Consider the following 22,428-nt stretch of genomic DNA (forward strand, 5'->3'; position numbering starts at 1 on the left):
AGGATGGTGGTTACTCTGGGAAGAAGGGTGCAGACAGTAGCTGGAATGGGGTAGGAAGGGCTTCTGGGATGCTGGTAAGGGCCTGTTTGTTGATCTAGATTCACAGTTGAATCCAGTTTGCGAAAACTCACTGAGCTATACACTTATGAAATGTGCATGTGTGTATTTACATTAATAAAAGGTTAAACAATAAAGGAGTTGGGATTCTCAGCAAGTGGAGGTAGCTGGGAGTTAAAGCCGAGCTGCACTCCTCTGCGCTGCCATCAGAGAAGCACTGGGCTGAACTGGCTTATGCAATGACTGGGGACTCACGTCCAAGTAAGTGCCCTTGGAGGTCTCGTGTGCATCATTCTTCCCTCCCTGACAGCCTGCCTCGAGGCTTCTCTCTGCACTCAAGGTGGCAGAAGTACAGCAGCTGGGCTTTGACTTAGGCAGGCCCCGAGTCTGTCCCTGACCCAGATCAAGCAGAGCAAGGGCATGGAAAGATGGAGGTTTTGCCGTGGATGTACCTACATCAAATCAGTCAGCATCAGCCTCAGTTTTCCAGCCTCTTCGTCATCCCAAGGTTGCCGTGTTTTGTTTGTAACTCTCTTAGAGGTGTCCAGAGGTAAACATAGTTGTCCAGACACAGTCTCATCACTCATTCATAATGATGGTGACTAGCGCTTATTGAATCTTACGTGACAGGTACTAAGTGCTTTACATACACTATCTCATTTAACCCTCACAATCCTATGAGAATGTCCATTTTACAGGAGTCAACTAAAGCTCAGAGATGTTAAGTAACTTCAAGTCACACAGCAGGGAGGTAGTATAGTTAGGATTTGAATGCAAGCAGTCTAACGGAAATTCCCTTATACATCAGGCACTATGATATTACTTTGGGGGTGTATAAAAAATAAATGAATAAATACACTAAAACAACTGAATTATACACCTTAATAGGGTGAATTTTACAGTATGTGAACTATTGTCAATCTCCGTATCTGTGCGTTCCACATCTGTGGATTCAAACAACAGGGAACAAACTGAAAACATTTTTTAAAAAAAATTCTAGAAAGTTCCAAAAAGCAAAACTTGAATTTGCCACACCAGTAGCTATTTACATAGCATTTACATTGGGTTTACAACTATTTACATAGCATTTGCATTGTATTAGGTATTATAAGTAACCTAGAGATGATTTAAAGTACATGGGAGGACTGTGTAGGTTATATTCAAATATTACACCATTTTACATAAGAGACTTGGACAACCTCACATTTTGGTATCTGTGGGGGTTCCTGGAACCAGTCCCCAGTGAATACTGAGGGATGACTGTATACCCCAAGTTTAAAAAATCTGAATGAACAAATATTTTGGTTGAGATACATATTGCTCACATCTCTAAGAATTTAGTTGACCTGTTTCTCCTGGTATGAACCAGCTAACAAAAAAAATCAACATATTTCTTTAAAAAAAATGAATGAAATGTCCCAGATATCTCTGTAGTCTGACAGACCTGGTTCCCTATTTCAGCCCCGCCACCTAGCCATGCATTAGAGCTTCAGTTTTCTCTCTTATGAAGCAGGGACAGTGAACCTTCCATGTAGGTGGCTGTGGAGATTTGAAGGAGAGGCTGCACCTGGTGGCTGGCCCAAGGTGAATCACAGTGGAGAGTGCTCATTTATGAGGGTACAAGCTTGGGGAGGGCACATGGCACTGCCGAGCGCCTCCATGCCCAGGAATGCTCTGGGCACCCCTGCAGCTGTGGAGATCAAGGCCTACCTGGGTCTTCTTGCCCGCACCTGCAGAGTCCTTCCTTACCCCTCCACACCGTGCAGGGGTTTCTGCCTAGGATTCCACAAGGAAGGCAAGCACCTTGTCTCTTCCTCACCTGCCCTGCTCACTCTCTGGGCTGCCAGGGGCTGGGATTCCTGAGCTGCATAAGCAAGTGTAAGGGCTCTCCACCCCCCTGGCACTGGGGCTCTGGCCCACACCCAGCACTGTCCTCATAGGTAGCTCTGTGCCCACAGGGGCCACGTTGCTATGACGACTCCACTACCCACACAGTGTCCAGGAAGACAGCACGGTGTAGCTGGAGCTGTTAGCAAGACTTGCTGAAACTAGGCTGGGAGGATGCCAGGAAGGGTCAGAGGGGATGGAGGATGGAACTGAATGAAACTGCTTCCCTAGCTCTGTTGTGTATGTGTGTATGTGTCTGTGTGCACGCGTGCACGTGTGTGAACGTTTGCTCACACATGCCCTCACCCCACTGTCCAAGTTATAATGGCCCTTCTGAGCAGAGGCACAGCCCCTAGAGAGGCACAATCCCATGACTGTCACAGGTTGCTTCCTGAGGTGGTGTTCACTGTTTACCTCAGTGTTTAGTTTCTATGTTGAAAACTAACAGGGGAAAACGTGGCACTCATATGGCAGCAGAACAGAGTGAAGGGAGACTTCTACAGCTCCACATCTCAAGCTGCTTCCTGAGCCACCCTGTCTCTTGTCCTCTAAGATTCCCTGCAGAACACAGAGTGGAGACTGTACCTGACGGGGAGGATGATGCCCCCTTCTTCCTACTTGCCTTATGCTCCAGGTGGCTTCTCTGAATTGTCTCATGAAGGCCACACCACAGTCCTGCATGGGGCTTCCCAGGTGGCACTAGGGGTAAAGAACCTGTCTGCCAATGCAGAAGACAGAAGAGGCACAGGTTCGATCCTTGGGTCGGGAAGATACCCTGGAGGTGGACATGGCAACCCATTCCAGTATTCCTACCTGGAGAATCCCATGGACAGAGGAGCCTGGTGGGCTACAGTCCATAGGGTCATAAAGAGTCGGACATGACTGAAGCAACTTAGCATGCATAGCACACACAGTCCTGCATGAGGGTTTATTGTGCTCATTTTACAGATGACAAAACTGAGGCTCAGAGGGGCTAAGTCACTTCCACAGTCTGGAGGCAGTATGTGTACGAGGTAGGAGTGAAGCTCAGGCTGTTGAAGACCTGTGCTTACCTCACTAGGGGGCCCTGCTTCACCTCCGTCTCCCCACTTGGTGGGAGTTTACTGGGAGTGTCTTTTAGGTTCAGAAGGAATGCAATCCAAGGCATCACATGAAATAAAGAGACAGCCCCCCTGGAACAGCAAGTGGAGGACCACCCAAATCATACCCACTGAGACTGGCACTTAGGCTCTAAATTCAAGAGCTTTGGGTTCCCCTTCCTGAGCAACATTGCGAATTATTAAATAAGTGACCCCAGTCCTAACCACGTACACATTTGTGCTGACCCAATTCAATCCACAGTAGTTATGCCTTTCCCCCACAGTCAGGAATGTGGGCTCCCCCTTGCAGAGCCTCTGAAGCAGCCCTGACTGCAAATAAATGAATCCTTGGGGTGGGGAGAACCAGGCCCTAACATCTTCAGAGCCCTCATGTTCCAGCTAATGCTTATTTGTAAAGAGCTTTATGCTTTATTCATATCGCCTTGCCAGGCTTCCCAGGACAGCCTTCCCCTCACACAAATGAGCATGACTCCCAGAACGGGATGTCAGGCTTCATTAAAAGAAAGCACCCGGGTGTGCAGGATGTCCTCAACCAGGCTCCCTAGTCTGCGTCACTCGGCATCTGAAATTTGGGGCACACTCCAGGGAGCACGTGTGCTCTGACAGCCTTTGGCTCGTGAGCAGGGTGAGGTGGCAGGAGCTCCCCTCTGGGAGGGAGCGGCTCCCTGAGGGCTGGGACTCAGATCTCAGCACAAAGACTGGACCTCAGGCCAGTGGCTGTGTTCCCAGGTGGCAGATGCCAGTGACAAGGAGCCGGGAGGGACCAAGTGGAGCTCTGCCCCCTGGTTCTCAGCTAGTAGATGAAGGTGGGCCCCTCAGCTCTTGGGGAGTCACTGCGAGAACTGTAAATGAGAAGACACCAAACTGGCCCCTGGAACCGTTTTCATTATTGCCGTTGTCAGGGTTTCCTCAAACTTGGGGAGGGCGTCCCCAGGGACAGAGGGGAGCTAAATACTCTCCTCGTTTAGCTCTTTCAGGGTGCCTCGGGAGCATCCCCTTCCTCAGGCCTCACTACTGCCCAGGAAAAGCGACCACAGACACACACGGTGCCCATGTGTGCCACAAGGCTGCACAGGGCACATAAGTCACGCAGATGCAGAAATGAAGGGGGACCTCATGCACTTCACACCACCCCAGTGAGCAAGACACAAATTGCAGTCATCATCCTTGTGTCAGGGGTCACATTTCTGAGGGAACAACCCCCTAACTCACAGCCACAAGGACTTCCAGCAGTCTGATGCCAGGCATATGGGGGTCTTGTGACTCTTGACTTCACCTCCTTAACCCCCAGAAGGGCAGAGTGAAATGGAGGCAGAATAAAAAACTCTGAGTGGGAGGCCTGAACCAGGTGAGCTCTGGAGCACATGGGGTCTGACTGCCCTCCAGGTCCATCCCAGAGAGGAAGGATGCCTGAGCAGCCCAGGGACCCCCAGGGTATTGGGGACTTGACTGTGCACTTCTCAAGTGGAACCTTTCAAAGTACGTGTTCCAGGGACATCTCACTAGCTAGACAATTCATGCTGAAGTTACTGGTGATTAACAGAGTCAGTCCAGCGACATCATCTGCAGGAATCAGGGGAGCATCATCATGGGCTCTAGGGACGTCCCTCCAGTCCATGGGCTGTCCCAGAGTCTAGGGACCCACTGCGGTCCTGAAAGTCCAAGGTGTGGCTGGTGACCTGCAGCACATTTAAGGGGTCCTCCATTTGTTTATCCCTTGATGCCAACCTATACTTCATAATCTTCCAGTAGTGGGCAACACTGAGACCACAGAACAGCAAATATAATCTATTAATGAAAGGGACTGCTTCCCCCCAAATGGACCTAGATTGCTCTCAACACCTTAAAGGAAAATAACCTTAATGCAAGAGTTGCTTTTGGATTAATCTGGTCAACCTGATCCTTTGACCATCCCTTCCAGCTCTGGTCCTCCAGGCAGAGTATTAGATGAATTACTGCATTTGGGACAATAGAGAGACCCAAATGTCTAACTCAGTTTTGAAACATCACTGTAAAGTCCAGAAATAAATCCCAGCTGGTCATCCTCATCTTAAAAAGTAACCAAAGATAATTTCAACTGAGAGTTCTACACAATTGCTAAAAAAATTAATTTAAAAACAAAACTAACAACAACAACGACTAGGCATCAACATTTTTAAACAGGTTAATTTTCAAAACAACATTGGTAAAATACAGTAAATAAATTACACTGTTTTGGGCTTCCTTAAATTTATGCATTCTCAATGGGAGTGATAGCAGTTCCCAAGGGGGACAACACTGGTTCTTGAATGTGAATAAATATTACTCTTTTATGTAGAAACTATAGGGTTGCAAAGAGTAGGACACGACGCATGCATAAATATATATATGTACAGCACATAATCAGACATACAACATATCTTTGGAAATTAAATTTCAAGAATGGATAATTAGAAAAAAAGTCTAAAGAGGCTTCTTAGAGGGGCAGTTAGCAAAAAAAAAAGGGGGGGGCGTTGAGAAACAGTGCTATTAAAAAGAGGATAAGGATCATGATCTTTTCCATACAACTCGAAGTCATCCATGCAGACATCTCTCCTTACATTCTGTCATGGCTGTTGAGGTTGATGGGCAGAAGTATTCCTTCTTACATGGTCCTGACCCTGACTCCGGGCACAATGCTTTTCTGGGGGTGGGGTACTTTTCTCCCTTGCTTTTCAAGATTACCCAGTCAATCATAGTGGGCTGTCTTCTAGCAATGGCCTGTTAAATCCATGATCTTAATTTTACAAGCAATACTTAATTTTATAAGCAATATTCTGTTTTGGTTCGAAAGCTACACCATGCTTGCCCTGTTGAACTGCTTGAATTGCTGAACAAGTTGTCTGTCACCTGTTCATTCATTTTCACGCAATTTTGGGTTGTATCTGTGTTTCTGGTGATCATGGCCACCAAAGAAAAGCTTATATCACAAACCACTGGAACGTGCAGAATGACTTACGGTGCAAAGGGTTTCGAAAGTCTTTTCAGAGACAAAGGACCCATCAAGGCCAAAGAGAAAAATGGATGCATAGGAAAGCATTCCTCCCAGGATGATAAGGTTGTTCATATATGGACTCGACATCTTTATCAGCCTGACGAGAGAAAGAGATACTACAGTTAACAGAACTGCTAATGTAGCTATTCCTTCAGCAAATATTTTCTGAATGTGTATCTTGCCACTAAGGCTAGAGAGGGAGAGAAAAATGGAAGCCCTGGTTTCCTCCACTGCCCCCTCCCCAAGGTGCTGCCACCTCCAAGGGGCTTGTCTCCCCCTCCCTATAGGACCCAATGCTATTGATTTCTAGGTGTTGATTTTCCTGTCTTCTCAGTCAAGTTCACCTATCACTTCTCTGGGGATAGCTTGTAGCATCGGCTTCTTCAACCATTAATTTTTAGTTTACACAAAGACATTAAGTCAACATTTTTTTGGGGGGGGACTGGGTCTGGGAAGACAGCCGAATCTAGAGAATTCTAATCTAAGTTCAGCAACCTGTCACAATGCTGGGCTATACCACACTCTCCCGTGCCAAGTGGACCAGATCTAGGAGACATACAGGTGAGAATTCAGGGCTGCTCAGAACTGTGGTCATCAGGTGGTAAGCCAGCACCTACTGGGGCTGCCTGAAGCTCACACTGTCCAGAGCACAAACAGGGCCATGTACACAGCGCCTCTCAGCACCAGGTGACGGAGGTAGACCATGGAGTCCCCACCCTCACTCTCCCCCTCTGTCTTCAGCAGGCTTTGTCAAACCATCAGACAGCTGCCATTTACCCTCAGGTGCCTGGCTCCCCCAGCACATTCTGTTCGGAATGTTCTGGGCTTTCAGGTGTCCCCATGGTCCAGGTGCTCTTTTGCAGACTGTAATTGTAATCAGTTGTTCCCTGAGCATTTCTTTTGCATTCTGCAGTTCTGTTTATCCTTCCACACTTAAGTGCAGTGTCAAAGTATTAATAGTCGAGAGATAAAAGACCGGCTATAAATTGTGGACCCCTCATGGGCTTTTGAATTAGGAGCCCTGAGTCCAGCAAGTGCCTGTGTAACCCCTCAAGGTGCACCCCCAGCAATCCAATTAGCGCACTGAGTTTCCTATAAAAGCACAGATGTCCTTGACTAGGGCACACATGAAGCTGAGAGGGGGCTGGGTCCCTGAAGGTCCTTTTGCACACCATGAACCCCTAAGGCTCCTTCATTCTTATTACCATAGGAAGCTGGGGAGGGGAGAGGCCAGGAGTCCAGGCAGGCTTCCTGGGTGGGGCGGACCTTAAGGATGAGTAGCATTAAGGCAAAAGGAGAAGAGAGCGGCAGAGGATGAGATGGTTGGATGGCATCACCTACTCAGTGGACATGAGTTTGAGCAAACTCTGGGAGATGGTGAGGACAGGGAAGCCTAGTGTGCTGCAGTCCATGGGGTCACAAAGACATTAAGGAAGAGAGAAGAGAGGGGGATCTGAAACTACAGGGACATTTATTTCCTATCTCTTTGCAGACTCTTTAATCTGCAAGGTCAGTCAAAAAATTTATACAGAAGCCAGCCTACTGGAAAGAGTAATCCCCCCCCAGGAGGCCAAGAGGGGGCAGTTAAAGAATTAAAGGAGCATAGTCATACCACAGGGACCACTTGCTGCTATGATGAGAACTCTTGCAACTTGTAGGAAGGAAATCTAACATTGAGAGCTGACTATGTGCTCAGACCTTGCGCCAAGTGCTAACAGGCATGGTCATCATTTAAGGTTTGTACAGAGTAGATGAGAGATGCTTCTTTTTTTTCTCTTGACGCAATGTATGTGACAAATAAGACAACAGAGAATAAAACTTGTTCTTCAGGAAATAGGTTTGACCTAAGCAGCTGCCTCTAAAATAAAAAACAAAACAAACCCCAAAACAACAACAAATCCATCCTCTGCAAGCAGGGAGAGAGAAGAACTTCTTCTCTTGGGATTCCGAGTGGTCCTGCAGCCCGGGAGGCTGTGCTGTGTGGCTTCTGGGCCCAACGATGGCAGAGTTGTGCCGCTGGGGGTAGGCACGGGGTTGTGTGCCTGATGGCCCACATGCTGAGCCCCTGCTCAGCACTTCTACAACAAGGTGGGGAGCAGGGTGAACACCACCGCCTGGGGTGGCGGCCTGTTCTACCCCCAGTTGACCAGAATAACTCAGAAAGTGAGCTGCTCTCCTCTGGAGAAGGGCAAGTGTGCAGGAAACCCAGGGGATGGGCTCTGCCACACGCAGCAGCGCAGTCTCGGGTGGTGGTGCTCCAGCCTCCACCACTGAGCCAGCATTCTCTTGTGGAACTGGGATCATTATTCTAGGGTCAATTGAGACGATGAAGGAGGTCACTTCCTGCCTGTGATGTGCTGTACGGATGGGGAATGCCCTGACTGAGCTCAGTGGTCCCCTTCTGGCAGTGCTTCCTAAAGGCCCTGGGGAGTGGGGCAAAGACGTGTGGGGGATTCTACACTTTGTCTATGAGGCTTGTCAATCCAGAAAGCACTATCCAAGAGAAGGGCATGAGTGACTTACTTCTGATTCCGATTCTTGATGTTGAAGAAGAGAAAAGCGCTGGCCATGATCATTCCCAGGATGGTAAGGGCGGAGAGGATGCTGTAGAGAGGCAGGGAAATCTTACGAAGCTGCTCCAGGATGATGGTCTTGTCTTTTGGCGGTTCGGACCCTAGAAGATCAAGGAAAAGGCATGAGATCAGTCCAGTGCCCAAATGAGACCCCCGAGAACATCCTTGCCTGGCTGTCCTTGACATTGGCCCCCTGTGCACACAGTCTGTGCAGCACGTGTCCCTGGGTGAGGGGACTCCAGCGGCTGGCCAGTATGCCCAGCAGGGAGCCTAAGTCAGGACTTATTTCTTTCTCAAAACAGAATCAATAAGGGATTTGTGATGCATTTAATAGCCATTAGAAGACTAGAATTTGATTTGGTCTACCACCATGTTGAAAAACCATCACTGTTTATTCCCCAAAAGGTACTAGTGGTTTGGAAGGGGCAGGGCTGGGTGCTGGGAGTGGGTACCACTGGGTGCCTCTGAGGGTGAGGAACTTGGCTTGAGCTCTCAGGGATTCTGTTCCAACACATGATCAAGGTGTCAAGTGCCCGACACCTTGCCTGTCAACCCAATGAGACATACAGGTGTTCTGGCTGTGGATTTTTCTGCCTCAAGGTCATTATGTTATTAAAGCTCTTTCTGGTTTTCCACTCTCATAAGACTCACTAACGGCAGGAGGCAGAAGCTACTGGCAGTCCTTCCCCTCCCTGCTGTGCCAGGACTGACTGGACAGAAACTGTAGGATTCATCCTGCCATGTGACTGTAGCGATGTCCCTGCTTATTTTTCAGGGACACCAGGCACCTGGGGGGAGCCACAAGGGCCTCAGAGTAAACTCATCTTTATGGATGGTGGCAAAATTGTCCTGTTCTACTGGGAACAGACTGCAGGGACACCCCCTCCTCACCTTCCCACCTCTCGTTTCTTACAAATCCCCCCTTTCTCAGTTGCTATTTCAGGTCAGGTTTCTGCTACGGGACTGTGAAACTTTGTGGAGTGTGTCTCCCAGTGGGGATGTGTGGAATTAGCCAGCTGCTCAAGAGCGGTCAAACCTGAGAGAACCACTAGGGTTCACGGTGACCCCACCATGGCTGTGCCAGCCTCGGTGATGCCTCCACTCCCAGGAGACAAGCAGAGGATGGGCAGATGGGGTTGCAGGGACTGAGAACTCCCCTGAACACCTGTGTTTAAAAACTCTGCTAGCAAGTTCAAATGTGTTTGGAAACATTCAGTGGATAAAAAGAGTATGAACCATCTAAACAGTACAGAGGAGCTGTCAGGTTCAAAAACAGCTAAGAGTCTTCTGGCTTGATTAATGTAAAGCATTAAGCACATCTATGCAAGGTAATACATGAGAGACTTCGAGGGCCAAAAGTCAAGGCAAAAGCAAACTCAAGGTGACAGAGGTAACACCATCTCTTGTCTCTAGAGGTAAAAGCTTAACCCCTGGAAATTTTTCCTGCTACTTCCCATCCTCCCCCCCCCCACACATAGCATGGGCTGCGTTATCCAAGAGCCTTCAGGGTAGAGAGGATTATTCCCATTTTACGGGGTGAGGGAATAGTTTTCCAGGTGCTAAGTGGTTTTTATAGATAGTGAGTGGCCAAGCTGGCCAGACTGGAACCCAGATCTGCCTCGCCAGAAGCCTGTGCTCTACGCACTCTGCAAACTGCCTGCAGTGGTGGGGTACGGGCGGTGTGAGAGCACCAGGCACAGGGAGGCAGGAGGCAGAGTGCAGTCTCGCCCAATGGGCTCAGGAAGGACTATAGAAAGGAGATGGTGTGGGAGCCGAGTCTTGGGAGGAAGGTAAGTAGTTGGCTGTTTGCGAGGAAGACATGGACGAAGGGGCATTCTGGGCAATGGGCCCGGTACAGGCGAAGGCACATTTGCAGAACTGTAAGCAGTCTTGTTGTGGAGACTGGAAAGAGGAGACAGAGAAGTGGGGGCAGGGTGTCATCCTGGAGGTCTTGGAACCATCCCTCTCTGTGAGCAATGGGGACTATGTGAGCCTCACAGTGGGGTGTCTTTCAGTGCAACATGACAGTCAAGGGCAGAACAGACTTGATGGGCTTAGACTGGTGGTGGGTGGGTAAGACCTAGGGGGCTGGATGAGAGCTGAACCCACGTGGGGTGAGGACAGGAGAGCTGGCTTCTGCCTTGCGTCCAGAGGCATCCTGACTCAGCTCTGGGCTCAAAGACTGGTCATCCACCCTCTGGGTGGTGCAGGGAAGCTCTGAGAAGCAGGAGGTGAGCCAGAACAGCTGCTGCCTCAGAGTTACCCTGGTCTTGTGCTTCCTAACTAGAACTAACTACTATCCTGGCTGGGCTGTTAAAATTTTTTACTCACATTTTTCCTCTCAGTTATGTTTTGTGTTTTTAGTTTATTTTTTGTTTGAATTTTTCTTTCAGTTTGTAAACCCAGTATCCTTATTCAGCAAACCCAGATCTCCTGCATCCAGGAGCAAATAGCCCCGTCTTGGGGATCAGACTCTTGTGGTTAGAACTGGCTTTGTCTCTCACAGCTGTGTGAATTTGGGGTTTTCTGAGCCTTTTTCTCATCTGTACAACAGGGATGACGGGACTCACCCAACCACCTTTCAAAATTTTTCTGTGGCTCCAAAAGGTAATAGGTGACTACAGGCTTAGTGACAGCTCCCTCAGGTGGGAACAGGAAGACCACGCCTCCTCTCTGAGACCACCTGGAGCTTGGAGGAATCCCATAGATCCGAAAGCTAACCAAATGGTTCATGGGATTGCCTTTTCTGGTGGCCTTGGATTTAAGAAGGAACTCCAGGTGCAGAAAGCCAGATGTCTATTCTTTGCATTCCCAGTGGGATCAAAGTAACAGCATCCTGGTGCTGTGGGTATGCAAGCTTCCTCCCCAGCCACTCCATGATGAGGCTGGCCATCTACCAGCCCCCCTCTCCCCATCTATCCATCCATCCACCCACCCACCTGTCCTTCCACCCATCCATCCACCCACTTCCTCACTGACTAATACGCTCACCCATTCACTCATTTATTCACCCACCCACCCATCCACTGACTTTATCAATCATAAATTATTTTTCCATCACATATCACTGAGCCCCCAACATGTGCCAGACCCTGGCTGGTGCCGGGAATTTAAAGTCAAATAGGATCCAGTCAGGGAGCTCATGGTCGAATAGCCTAGTAATTTTAATGCAAAGGGATGGCAGCCACGGGAGTGACAGAGACGAAAGACTGTGGAAGCAAAGAGAAGAGCTCCATGAACTCAGTTGGGGGCCACCAGGGCAGGCTGAACAGAGGAGGAGTCATCTGATCTGGTTCTCGGTGCTGAGGACGAGTTCTCCAGCAGAAGGGAGGGAACGGTCTTCCCAGAAGAGCCGCAGGTGGAGAGGCCTTATTACCAGCCCATCCACGTCTTCTCCGAGGGGGGAGACAGAGCAACATTTAACTGGGCCACACATGAAAAGAATTACTCCTGGTCACTCAGTGGTTTAAACACAGATGCCTTGGTGAGAGCTAGCACTCCATGCAAATACAAGTGGCCCGTCCCAGGGGCTGGAACCCAGCTCCCATGTGAGTGATGGTGGCCCGTCCTCAGGGAGTGAGTGCATGGACTGAGAGGAGAGGATTCCTTCTTTCCTATGAAACCAGTGACTCTGAGCTTGTCTCCAACTCTCAGACAATACCCAGGCCTGGGAGGACCTGAGCAGGCCCCCTCCTCTGAGAAGTCCACCTGCCTTACCTTGGAACCTAATGGTGTCGTTGATGATCTCCAGTGTGTCAGCCACAGCATTGTATTCTCCCACCTTCACCTCCCGGCTGTCTGCGAGAAACAAGACGGGGGCTGGTTAGATCCGAGTCTGCGTTTGTTTGTTCTCTGGGTGCTCCTGTCTCAGCTCTTGCTCGCCCGCAGGCCCCAGCTATATTCTTGCAGGCTTTTCCTTTCTCCCAGTGCCTTTTCCAAGTGGACTCACGAAACGTCCAACCTGTTCTGGGCTGGGACAAACACTCTCTCTCGGGTCTCATCAGCTGGTCGTTCATCCTCTGCAGTACATATATGGATAGGGAGTCTACCCCCCACCAAGAACGGGACTCTCTGCCTGTTACCAAGTCTTTTGTGTGTTATCAAGCTGAATACTTTCTCTGTAACTTTAGTCTGCCATCTGGCTCTGCCCTCTAGGACCACACAGACCACCCCTGCTCCCTCTGCCCCGGGAGAGCTCTAGAGACTTGAAGACAAAAACACATCATCCCTCTGGCAGTAGCCCCGAACCCCACCTTTTGTTGTTGTTTAGCTGCTAAGTTGTGTCCGACTCTTTTGTGATCCCATGGACTGTAGCTCACCAGGCTCCTTTGTACATGGAATTCTCCAGGCAAGAATACTGGAGTAGGTTGCCATTTCCTTCTCTGGGGGATCTTCCCAACCCAGGGATTGAACCCACGTATCCTGCATTGCAGGCAGATTCTTTATCGCTGAGCCACCAGGGAAGCCCCCGCCCTCCAACCTCAGTGCCCACGGATCACTGAGATGGAGACATCCTTGGGTCTGGAGCCGGGGGAGCAGGGGTGGTGGGTGGAGAGAGCTGGGGTCATTAGCATGTACTGAACATCATCACTGAACATCATTTCTACTTCCCACCATATCCAGGCCCCAACTTAGACCACACCTCACAATATCACTGTCCGATAGGGTGTAGACCCAAGGACTGACCAATACCCTTTAGACATGATCTAAAGTCATGCGAGTAGTCAGCAGCAAGTAGAAAGGACAACCCCCTCCTTCATTCTGCACGTTATATTCCTATTAATTCATCCTGAGGCAAAATTCACATCCTTCAGAGGCCGCACTGCTCTATGTTACACCCAGCACAAAGTCTCCTTTATATGTTCCTGTTCTTGGTTCCTCCATATATATGCACTTGTTCAGGTATCTTTTCAGATCCAAGTGATACATGTGAATTTACCTTCATCTTTGATACCATTCTGTTGCCAGGCTTAGATCATGACAAAGACTTGCCCAGGGTGGTGGTAGGAGGAATGGAGAGGTGGGGATTAGATTTGACAAGTTTTTTTTTCTCCAGGTAAAATGTGGACAACTGGGTGATCAGTGGGTGGGGAAGATGGGGAACAGGGGAATGAAGCAAATGAGGGGGCAAGGCGCCTCAGGGCCATTCCCAATGGGAAGCCCAGGAGGGGTCAAAGAAGGTGGAAAGACAACAAGTTCCAGTGTGAACATGCTGAGCTTGAGGTACCCATGGATCATCGGGATGGAGACATCCTTGGGTCTGGAGCTGGGGGAGCAGGGCTGGGGGGTGGAGAGAGTTGGGGTCATTAGCATGTAAACTGAGAGTTGGAGCAGGGGGCAGGAAGGAGACCTCCAGGGACAGTGCCAAGTGAGAAGAGAAGAGGACCAAGGGCAGACCCTGGGGAGCACTGATCTCTGGGGTGGGCAGAGCAAAGACAAAGCAAAGAGACTGGGGAAGAGGGGCCAGGATGCCAGGATAGAATGGGCGCCAGGAAAGGGACAATTTCACAAGGGAGCTGGCCAGCCATGCCACATGCCACCAAGACAGGGACAAGGATCCCCTTGAACAGAGGGTTCATTCAAGGTGGGGTTAGAGGCAGAGAGACAAAGGCAAGGAGTAGAGAGTGGGGCCCCAGAGTAGAGCAGGCTGGGACAGGGTGGCGAGTCGGCGGGGAAGAGCCAAGGGGATTCAACTTTATGTGCCTTTCCTTGTTTAGTTCTCACAGTTGTGTGGAGTTAAGTGGTTTCAGTCCCACTTTACAGATGAGAAAACTGAGGCTCAGGCAGGTTAAAGCTTTGCCTAGGACCTCACTGATCCTAAGAGCAGAGTCGAGGCTCAAACCCAGAACTGTTTCCACATGTGGCTACCTCAGTGGGATCTCTGAGAGGTGACGGTTTTGGGCCTGAGCTGCCCACTCCATGGACCACCTGGGCATTCTGAGTGTAATAACTACAGAGAGGAGTGCCCACCTGCCCAACAGCGGGGCAGGAGGGTACCCAAAGCTTCAGACTCTGGTGCTCAGAATGCCCAAGGGTCATAAAGAGACACAGCAGCAGGAATTCCAAGACGGCGGCCAAGCGAGCTGCCCCTGGGGCTCTGGCTCTAAGTGGATTTCTCTGCAGAGATGCAGGTGTGCTGCTGCTTCCTTAGAAAAATTCAGGAAACGACACAGGGAATCCCACCGGCCACATTTCTGCCTGCATTCCTTTGACTGTGGAGTGGAATGCAGGGCTGGAAAAGTCACTTCCTTCTCCCTGCAAAGGTCTCCCTGCCACTTGTGGGGGGGGCCTCATACTGTGTAGGCGGCTGTCACTTGCCAGGGTCACCCAGCTCCTAAATGTCACATTAGCAGACTCTGCTGGGAGCTCCAGCATCCTTGCTCTGACCTTTTGAAGTCTCAGCCCTAATCAGCTCCCACTGCTCAGAGGAGGCTCTGATTTATTTATTTGGTGTGGGGAGGCAGCACATGAAATATGCAGGCTGATTGGAATAAATCACCAGGAGCTGGAAAGTGGTGTGGCTGGCACTTCACCGTGCCCCCAGCCACACAGCCCGCCCCTCTGACTCACACACCCCACTGTACCATCCATCCTGTGGCACCAAAATAATACTCGGCTTCCTGCGACAACCATAATCACAGTAATCTTTCCCTGGGGGCATTGCTTGTAGGCTGGGGGAGGGGAGCTTCACACATTCCTGCATCCAGAGTTTCCCAGCAAACCCAGTCTGCAGGTGAGGGAGGAGCCTCAAGTTGGTAAGTGAACACTGAGTGCCATGTGCTGGGCAGCGACTAAGGGGTTGCCTGAACTTGAGTCTCAGTTCTGTATTCAGAGCATCTTCCCTGCACATACGGAGCAACCAGGGCTGCTGGTTATTTGGCCCATACTTATTGAGTGCCTACTGCATGCCAGGCCCCGCCTAAGCTATTTCATAATGAAGAATCCCTCAAAAGAGCAGATGGTAGAAGGTGAGCTATATTCTCTTCCCTGACCCAGCTGACCTTGGACATCTGGGTGCTGAAGGCTGTTTATATTAAATCCCTTAATCACTTCATTCATTCAATAAACGTTGGGGTGCCAGGCTCTGTGCTGAAATTACAAAGATTAAAAAATAATTCATAATCTCTGACCTTGTAGTTTAGTGACTGTGACCTCACCCAGCTCCACCGGGTGGGCGAAATCTTCCCAGTTGCAGGTCCTATGTCCATTCCTGCTGCGCCCTGTGAGCAGCTGGGCTCTAAGCGTAAAATGGCAGCTCTCAGAGTGGCTGTGAGGACTACAGAGGAGACTAGAGGCAGTTTCTGGCTTGGGGTCTCACTCACAGCAAGTGTTCAATAAGTTGTAGCTATTTGAGTCATGACAAAAGTAACTGTGAGCTATTTGTGGGGTTCCTGAACACTCTGTTACTACACTATGGCACTTTCTTACTACCATTGTTTCCCACAAGGGTCTCTCTGCTTGGAAGGTGGCTTTCCCTTCCCTCTAGCAAACCAACACGTCCGAATCTTATTCACCTCTTCCAGGAAGGCTTCCCTGAGAACTGCTCCTCTCCAGCTGCTGTGGGCTCAGGGCACGGGGTGACATGTGAGAAGCTGTGCTGGAGCCATGCCCTTGGTGTGCCCAGGCCTTGTGATTCCTGCCAGCCAGTCAGTTCCTGAGTGGAACCTGAAGTCTCGCTTCAGAGGTCCTGGGCAGCACAGGGTCCCCTCCCCTGCACTAGGCCCAGCCAACCCCGCCCTGCCTGGCTCTTCTGGGGAAGGATGGTATCCCCCGTGTTTCTCCCTTCACCCACAGCCCAGCCAGGTGGTAACCATGAGAGGTGGGCACTTTCAACTTTTAACTCTTGGGCTCCTTGGTAACTCTGTTGTGCAAAGAACATCAACCACTTATACAGACATGCAGACTGCAGAACAGGGGATTTATGGACAGGCTAGAAAGAGCATTCACAGAGGCAGGAGAGGATAGAGCTGGGTTGGGGGGAAGGGGCTGTGGTATTGCATCTGCCACTGGCTCACTTCCCTGCCCCGCTTGCCCTGCTGGAAGCTGCTGCTGACTTATTGTGTGACCCTGGACAGATGATTCTCTTTTTCTGGGCCTCAGTTTCTCCACCCACAAAGTACACTGCAGGGGTTCCAATAGTTCTCAGTCCCTGCCAGGCACTAGAGTCACCTGGGGGATTTCTAGAAAATTCAGATGCCTAGGTCCCAACATGGATCCATTATATTAAGATTTTTAGTTGCAGGGCAGGGTCGGGTGGAGTTGAAGGGTGAACTTTGGGTGGCAGTATTTTTAAAAGTTCCCTAAGTTGACTAATGTATAACTAGAGTTGAAAACTGCTGGATAAAACCAAGAACTCTGCAACGCTGATACTTTCTGTTCTCAGAGGCTCAAGATACTGTAAAACACAGAGCCCCTTTTCCTGTAGGATAATACCGGCTCCTTGCGGTGCAAAAAAAAAAAAAAAAGTGTTTTCCTAGAAAAGTGCATTTTTTATTTTTCTTTATTTCAAACTTTGGATTTGGATGATACATAAAGAAAATAAGTCCTATTGGTGAAAATTAGGCTGCCGAAAAAAGTCCAGTCTGAAAATACTCTCTGGCTGTGGGCCCGAGACCATCCACGAGACAGCTGGGGGACTGCTTCAGTTACAGAGTGATCCTGCCTCCCTCCTGCCTGCAGCCCGTGGGTGGGAGGGCCAGATGTAGGGTTGCCTATCTTCTGCTGCATCTGGAACCCACATCCTGCTTCCTAGCCTCTATTCCCCTCCCCACCAAAGGTTCATTCTTCCTCAACGGACTCAAGGTCTGCGCTGAGGGAAGTATGCCTGCGTGCTCAAGTTGTTCAGTCATGTCTGACTTTTCATGAGCCCATGGTTTGTAGCCTGCCAGACTCCTCTGTCCATGGGATTCTCCAGGCAAGAATACTGGAGTGGGTTGCCATGCCTTCCTCCAGGGGATCTTCCCGATTCAGGAACTGAACTCCCATCTCCTGTGTCTCCTGCAGATTCTTTACCCACTGAGCTACCTGGGAAGCCTGAGGGAAGTATATGTGTCCTTTAAGGTTTAATTGTTGTTGCAAACATCTAGAAATGTAAAACTCTGAGGTGTAAAACAAAAGACAATCTTGGCTCAGCGAGAATCAAAGATTCTAGAAGATTACTCCATTCTAGGACTCAGGGAACGGAGAAGGCAATGGCACCCCACTCCAGTACTCTTGCCTGGAAAATCCCATGGACGGAGGAGCCTAGTAGGCTACAGTCCATGGGGTCGCTAAGAGTCGGACACGACTGAGCGACTTCACTTTCACTTTACCCTTTCATGCACTGGAGAAGGAAATGGCAACCCACTCCAGTATTCTTGCCTGGAGAATCCCAGGGACAGCGGAGCCTGGTGGGCTGCCGTCTATGGGGTCGCACAGAGTTGGACACGACTGAAGCGACTTAGCAGCAGCAGCAGCAGGACTCAGGGAAAGGAAAGAGCTCTGGCTGGAGGATAGGGCCCCTGGAAGGGGTCTTGGTTTTGCCGTCTTCTCAGTAATGAGTCCTGGGGAAGTGCCCTCCTCTGCCTGGGCGTTGATAAAACAAGTGGGCTAGACGGGGAAATCTCTGTGCCCTCCTGCTCTTGTTCCACGATTCTGCAACTGCTCTGAAGGGTCTTCCTCACTCCAAACTGAAGTGTGCGCCCTGAGACTTCCCCTCTCAGTCCTGGCTCTGCCTGGGGCCACACATCATAGCCACTCCCACTCCTGACCAGGCTTCAGAGACAGGGACATGGCGATTTTGAGTCTTGATTCTGTTTTTCTCCAGGCTGGCCAGCCATCCCTCGGGAAGTGATTTTTTACTCCCTTGACCTACCCACCCCATGGACAGAGGAGCCTGGTGGGCTACAGTCCATGGGGTCACAAAGAGTCGGACACAATTGAGCGATTAAGCATGCATGCACACATCCCTTCCCTAGAAGTCTGGTCACTGCCTGTGGACAGGACCTAGATGGTCACTGTCCTCCCATGGGGCGCAAGCAGGTCTCAGCAGTACCTCTCAGCAGCACCAGGCAGAGAGGGCTCCCTTGGCCTGGAGCCCTCCGCCCCAACTCGTCTCTATCACAAATGGTACGTCATTGACACATTTTTGATAAGTTAACTTCATCGACATTTGTTTTGATATTTTTAACAGGTTAAGTGGACACTGGCCAAATGCCCAGGAGTATAATAATCTTGCCAAGGGTAGACTTGTCCACTGATTTATGCAAACTGTCCCAGAGACAAAAGCTGAATACCTGAGGAGACACAGAACATGTACAGACACAATGGGTTATTTGCATCTAGAACACCTTTCCTCACTTCTTCTTGGCTAATTCCCGCTGGTCCTTTAGAGTTTATCTTGAATGCTGACTCTCCCAGGTAGCTTTCCCAGAATCTGCCAAGTGGAGCAGATTCAGACTTTCCTCTGAATGTCCTTATCACCTATAACACTCAGGTGGAGGTCTTGTGTCTGCCCCCTGTTAGACCAGGGTTCCCTGATGGCAAGGGCTATGTCTTGTCCATCTCAGTACCCCTGTGCTGTGCTGATGCCAGGAAATGACCATTGAGAAACTTCAAAAGCCCAAACCGTAGGATCAAAAAAAAAAAGAAAATTAACACATCAAAATTAAGAACTTCCGTTCATCAGGGACTTTAAGTTTAGAGACAAATGACCGAACGGGAGAAGTTGTTTGCAAAGCCTAAAGCCCCAGTAAGGAGCTGAAATTGAAATTATGTGAGGAACTCTTGCAAATCAATAAGAAAAAGACAAAACCCTCAAAATAAAAGTGGTCCAAGGATCAGAACCGACAATTAACAACAAATGGCTGACAAGCACAGGAAGAAACGCCCAAACTCATCAGTAATCAGAGACAAATGATACTTAAAACCACAGTATAATATTACTTTATATCTTTAGACTGGCAAACAATGAGAGAGCTGGGAAACACCAACTGAGGGTGGGAGGTAGGGACATGGAACTCCTCATGCTGGTAAGAGCTGCATGGGTAGGGACATTTCTGAGAGCTGCCTGGCAAATTTTAGGCATGTTCAGTGTTCTGACCCAGCAATTCAGCTCATGGGCATTTGTCCTCAAGAAACGCCCAGCTAGGTTCATAGGGAACATGTACGAGGACACTCATTATGTGTGGAGGCAGGGAGTTGAAAGTGATCTAGGTGGTGTCATCAGGAGAGTGGAGGGCTATGTCCTGTGAGGGCCACGGCCTCGATGTACACCCGGCCATGTGGAGTAGCTTAAAAACAAAGTGCTGAGTGGGAAAAAAAAGAAACATCCAGTTGCCTCTATGCAAAGCCAAAATACGCACACAAAACAGCAATACACATTTTGCAAGGACACATACAAACACAATATATGCATTAAACATTTAGAATGCTTGCCTTTCTTGGGGTAGGCAGGAATGGCAGATGAGAATAAATAAGAGAAATAAAGGTATAAACAAACAAGCAGAGGGGCTTCCATGGACCAGTGATAACAACATTCCATGAAATGAGGAGTGTGAAGTGTGTCCTGAGGAAGCAAAACAGCACCTTGTTCAAGCAGTTCTGGACATGGTAAATCTGGGATCATTGTGAAGAGTGTCTGTGAGGGGAGCAGGAAGCCAGTAGCTGTCACGGCTCTTATCTGCGCTAGTCACTGAGCCAGGCTCATTCACACCCTCATGTCAGTGGATTCTCACCATTACTTTTAAGCAAGGAAAACCTTTCATTGCACTACTTTAACTCATTATTGATGAGAGAGGTATTAACACATCTTTTCTTAGCCAAATGTTATTCACAGGAGATATTTCAATACTCACTTACATACAAATCACCAGCCACAGGTGTTAGTTCCTGCAAAAATCCCCTGGTCAATAATGTGTTAAAATAAGTGCTAAAATGATGGCTCAGAAAGATTAAGCCACAGTGCATGGCTAGCAATGATTAGGTATGCCTGCTTCGAAGCTCATAAACTTTCCACATGATAGGAGGTGACTTCCTTGTCACTGGAGGCATTCAAGCAGAGGCAATGCTGTAAAGGAAAGTCAGGGTTCCCCTCAACACGGAGAGTTTGTGGCTCAATGAAAGACAAGGTCTGCTAAATAATTCTGTCTTTCCAAGCCATCTTCCTTGAGCTCCAAGAAAAATAAGCCCTGGATCATGAGGACTGGGAAGCATCAAGCTCAGGGTCAGACTTCCAGCCTGAAAGAGCCCATATTCAGGTGTGTCCTTCCATTTCTGCTGACCCACAGCCCTTCAGGTGTAACCTGCAGTTTAGCGGACTAGGTCTCCACTCAACTACGTCAAGCTGAGTGGCATTCCAACAAACTGCTCTTCCCAAACCCATAGCTTAGTGAAGAGGGCTATGATGCATGCCTTCACAGAAGGAAAAGGATATTAAAAATCAGCCCTGAGTTTCAAACTGGAGTCAAACTAGCTCCGAAAGTTTTCTAGTAGGTTCTTGGAAATTATCTTCCCTCTTTTATAGGCACTGGCACTTGGCCAGGGAGATTATGAAGCCCCTGTGGGGAAGGGCTGTATCTTATTCAACTTGGCTTTCCCAGAGGAGCTGGTAAAGCACCTGGCAGATGCTCAGGAAATGCACACTGAATAGAACCATATCTGTTACCCTGAAGACCAAATGGTAATTAATGTTTGCAAATGGGGAGGACAAGCCTGCATTTCATAGGTACCTTCTGAATGACAATTATGTCGTTAGATGGTGGAAGACCCCATTCTTTCAGATCAGGTGCTGAAGTATAAAACTCCAAAGTCTGAGTCCTTTATGCTGCACAGAAGCAGTGCAGAATTCAAGCAGATTGTCATTCACCGAATTCTTATAAACAGGCCTAATGAAGGCAGGGGTGGTGAGTTAGAGCGGCAGATGCTGGGGTTTCACCAAGAACAGCATAAACAAGGCTCTAATCATGGCTTCACTCAACTTCCTTCCCTGCTGCAAATTCTGAGCCATGTTTAGACTTCATTAGTAACATGGATTCTTTCTTCTCTTATGGGGAAAAAAAGCGCCAATTCCCTAGTATTCATCCTCATCTACACGAGATTTGGTGGAAGTCAGCGATGGCATGGAGGGAGGGGTTCTGAACTTGGAGATGAAAGGGGGTTAGGCCCACTGCACCCCAGGTGTGTGATGAGGGGATACTAATACCTGCCTTACCTAACGCCATGGGTGGATCCCTCAGAAGGGTGCCTGAGACAAGAGAGAGGGTGCATGTAATTTATTTGGGAAGTGATCCTAGAATACTCTAATAGGAGTGTGGGGAGGTGAGACAGGGAAGGGAAGGGAGCCAGGGCAAGATGCATTAATGAGCAGGTTCCTGAGAGCCCAGCTGAGGCTCAATTCCATGGGGACCTCTATAGACAGAGCAGACACACCTTGGAGTTCTTGGGAGTTTCCAACCAAAGGAGGAAGGACGCTGGGGGATTCATCCTCTACTCCTCATCCATCCCCAGCTCAGGGCTGCCCTGGAAGCATTCTCTCCCTGGATATTGGCCCTACTCCTTGCATAGGGTGAAAAGTACAGGTGCTCTTAATAAGATGATTGTTTGGAACCATGAATGCTCAGGGACTACGGGTGGGACAATGATGGCATCTGCCACACCTGCCCTCTCAGATTGTCCTGTTGGGAGGTAAGGTCCCTGGGAAGTCTTGAAAATGGAGTGAATGGAGGGAAGCCAGGAGTGAGGAAGGTCATGCTTGGGCTTTGAATCCCTCTCTGGACTCAAAATGTTTCACCCTCAAGAGGGACCAGGAGGTCCCTGACAC

The 22,428-nt window shown here is 49.2% G+C and overlaps 1 protein-coding gene across 1 annotated transcript in view; it reads right to left on the bottom strand.

Moving 5' to 3' along the window:
* Positions 1-22,428, bottom strand: part of GABBR2 (gamma-aminobutyric acid type B receptor subunit 2) — a 367,555-nt gene that overhangs the window by 73,157 nt on the left and 271,970 nt on the right. Inside the window, exons 9-11 of the mRNA XM_081511648.1 lie at positions 12,348-12,428; positions 8,581-8,731; positions 6,022-6,154 (exon numbers count right to left, since the gene is read on the bottom strand). Coding sequence (XP_081367774.1) covers positions 6,022-6,154; positions 8,581-8,731; positions 12,348-12,428 — 365 coding nt within the window. The remainder of the gene's footprint in view (positions 1-6,021; positions 6,155-8,580; positions 8,732-12,347; positions 12,429-22,428) is intronic.

This window comes from Giraffa tippelskirchi, chromosome 1 (genome assembly GCF_054371585.1).
Source record: "Giraffa tippelskirchi isolate mGirTip1 chromosome 1, T2T-mGirTip1v1.2.pri, whole genome shotgun sequence".
Lineage (NCBI taxonomy): Eukaryota > Metazoa > Chordata > Mammalia > Artiodactyla > Giraffidae > Giraffa > Giraffa tippelskirchi.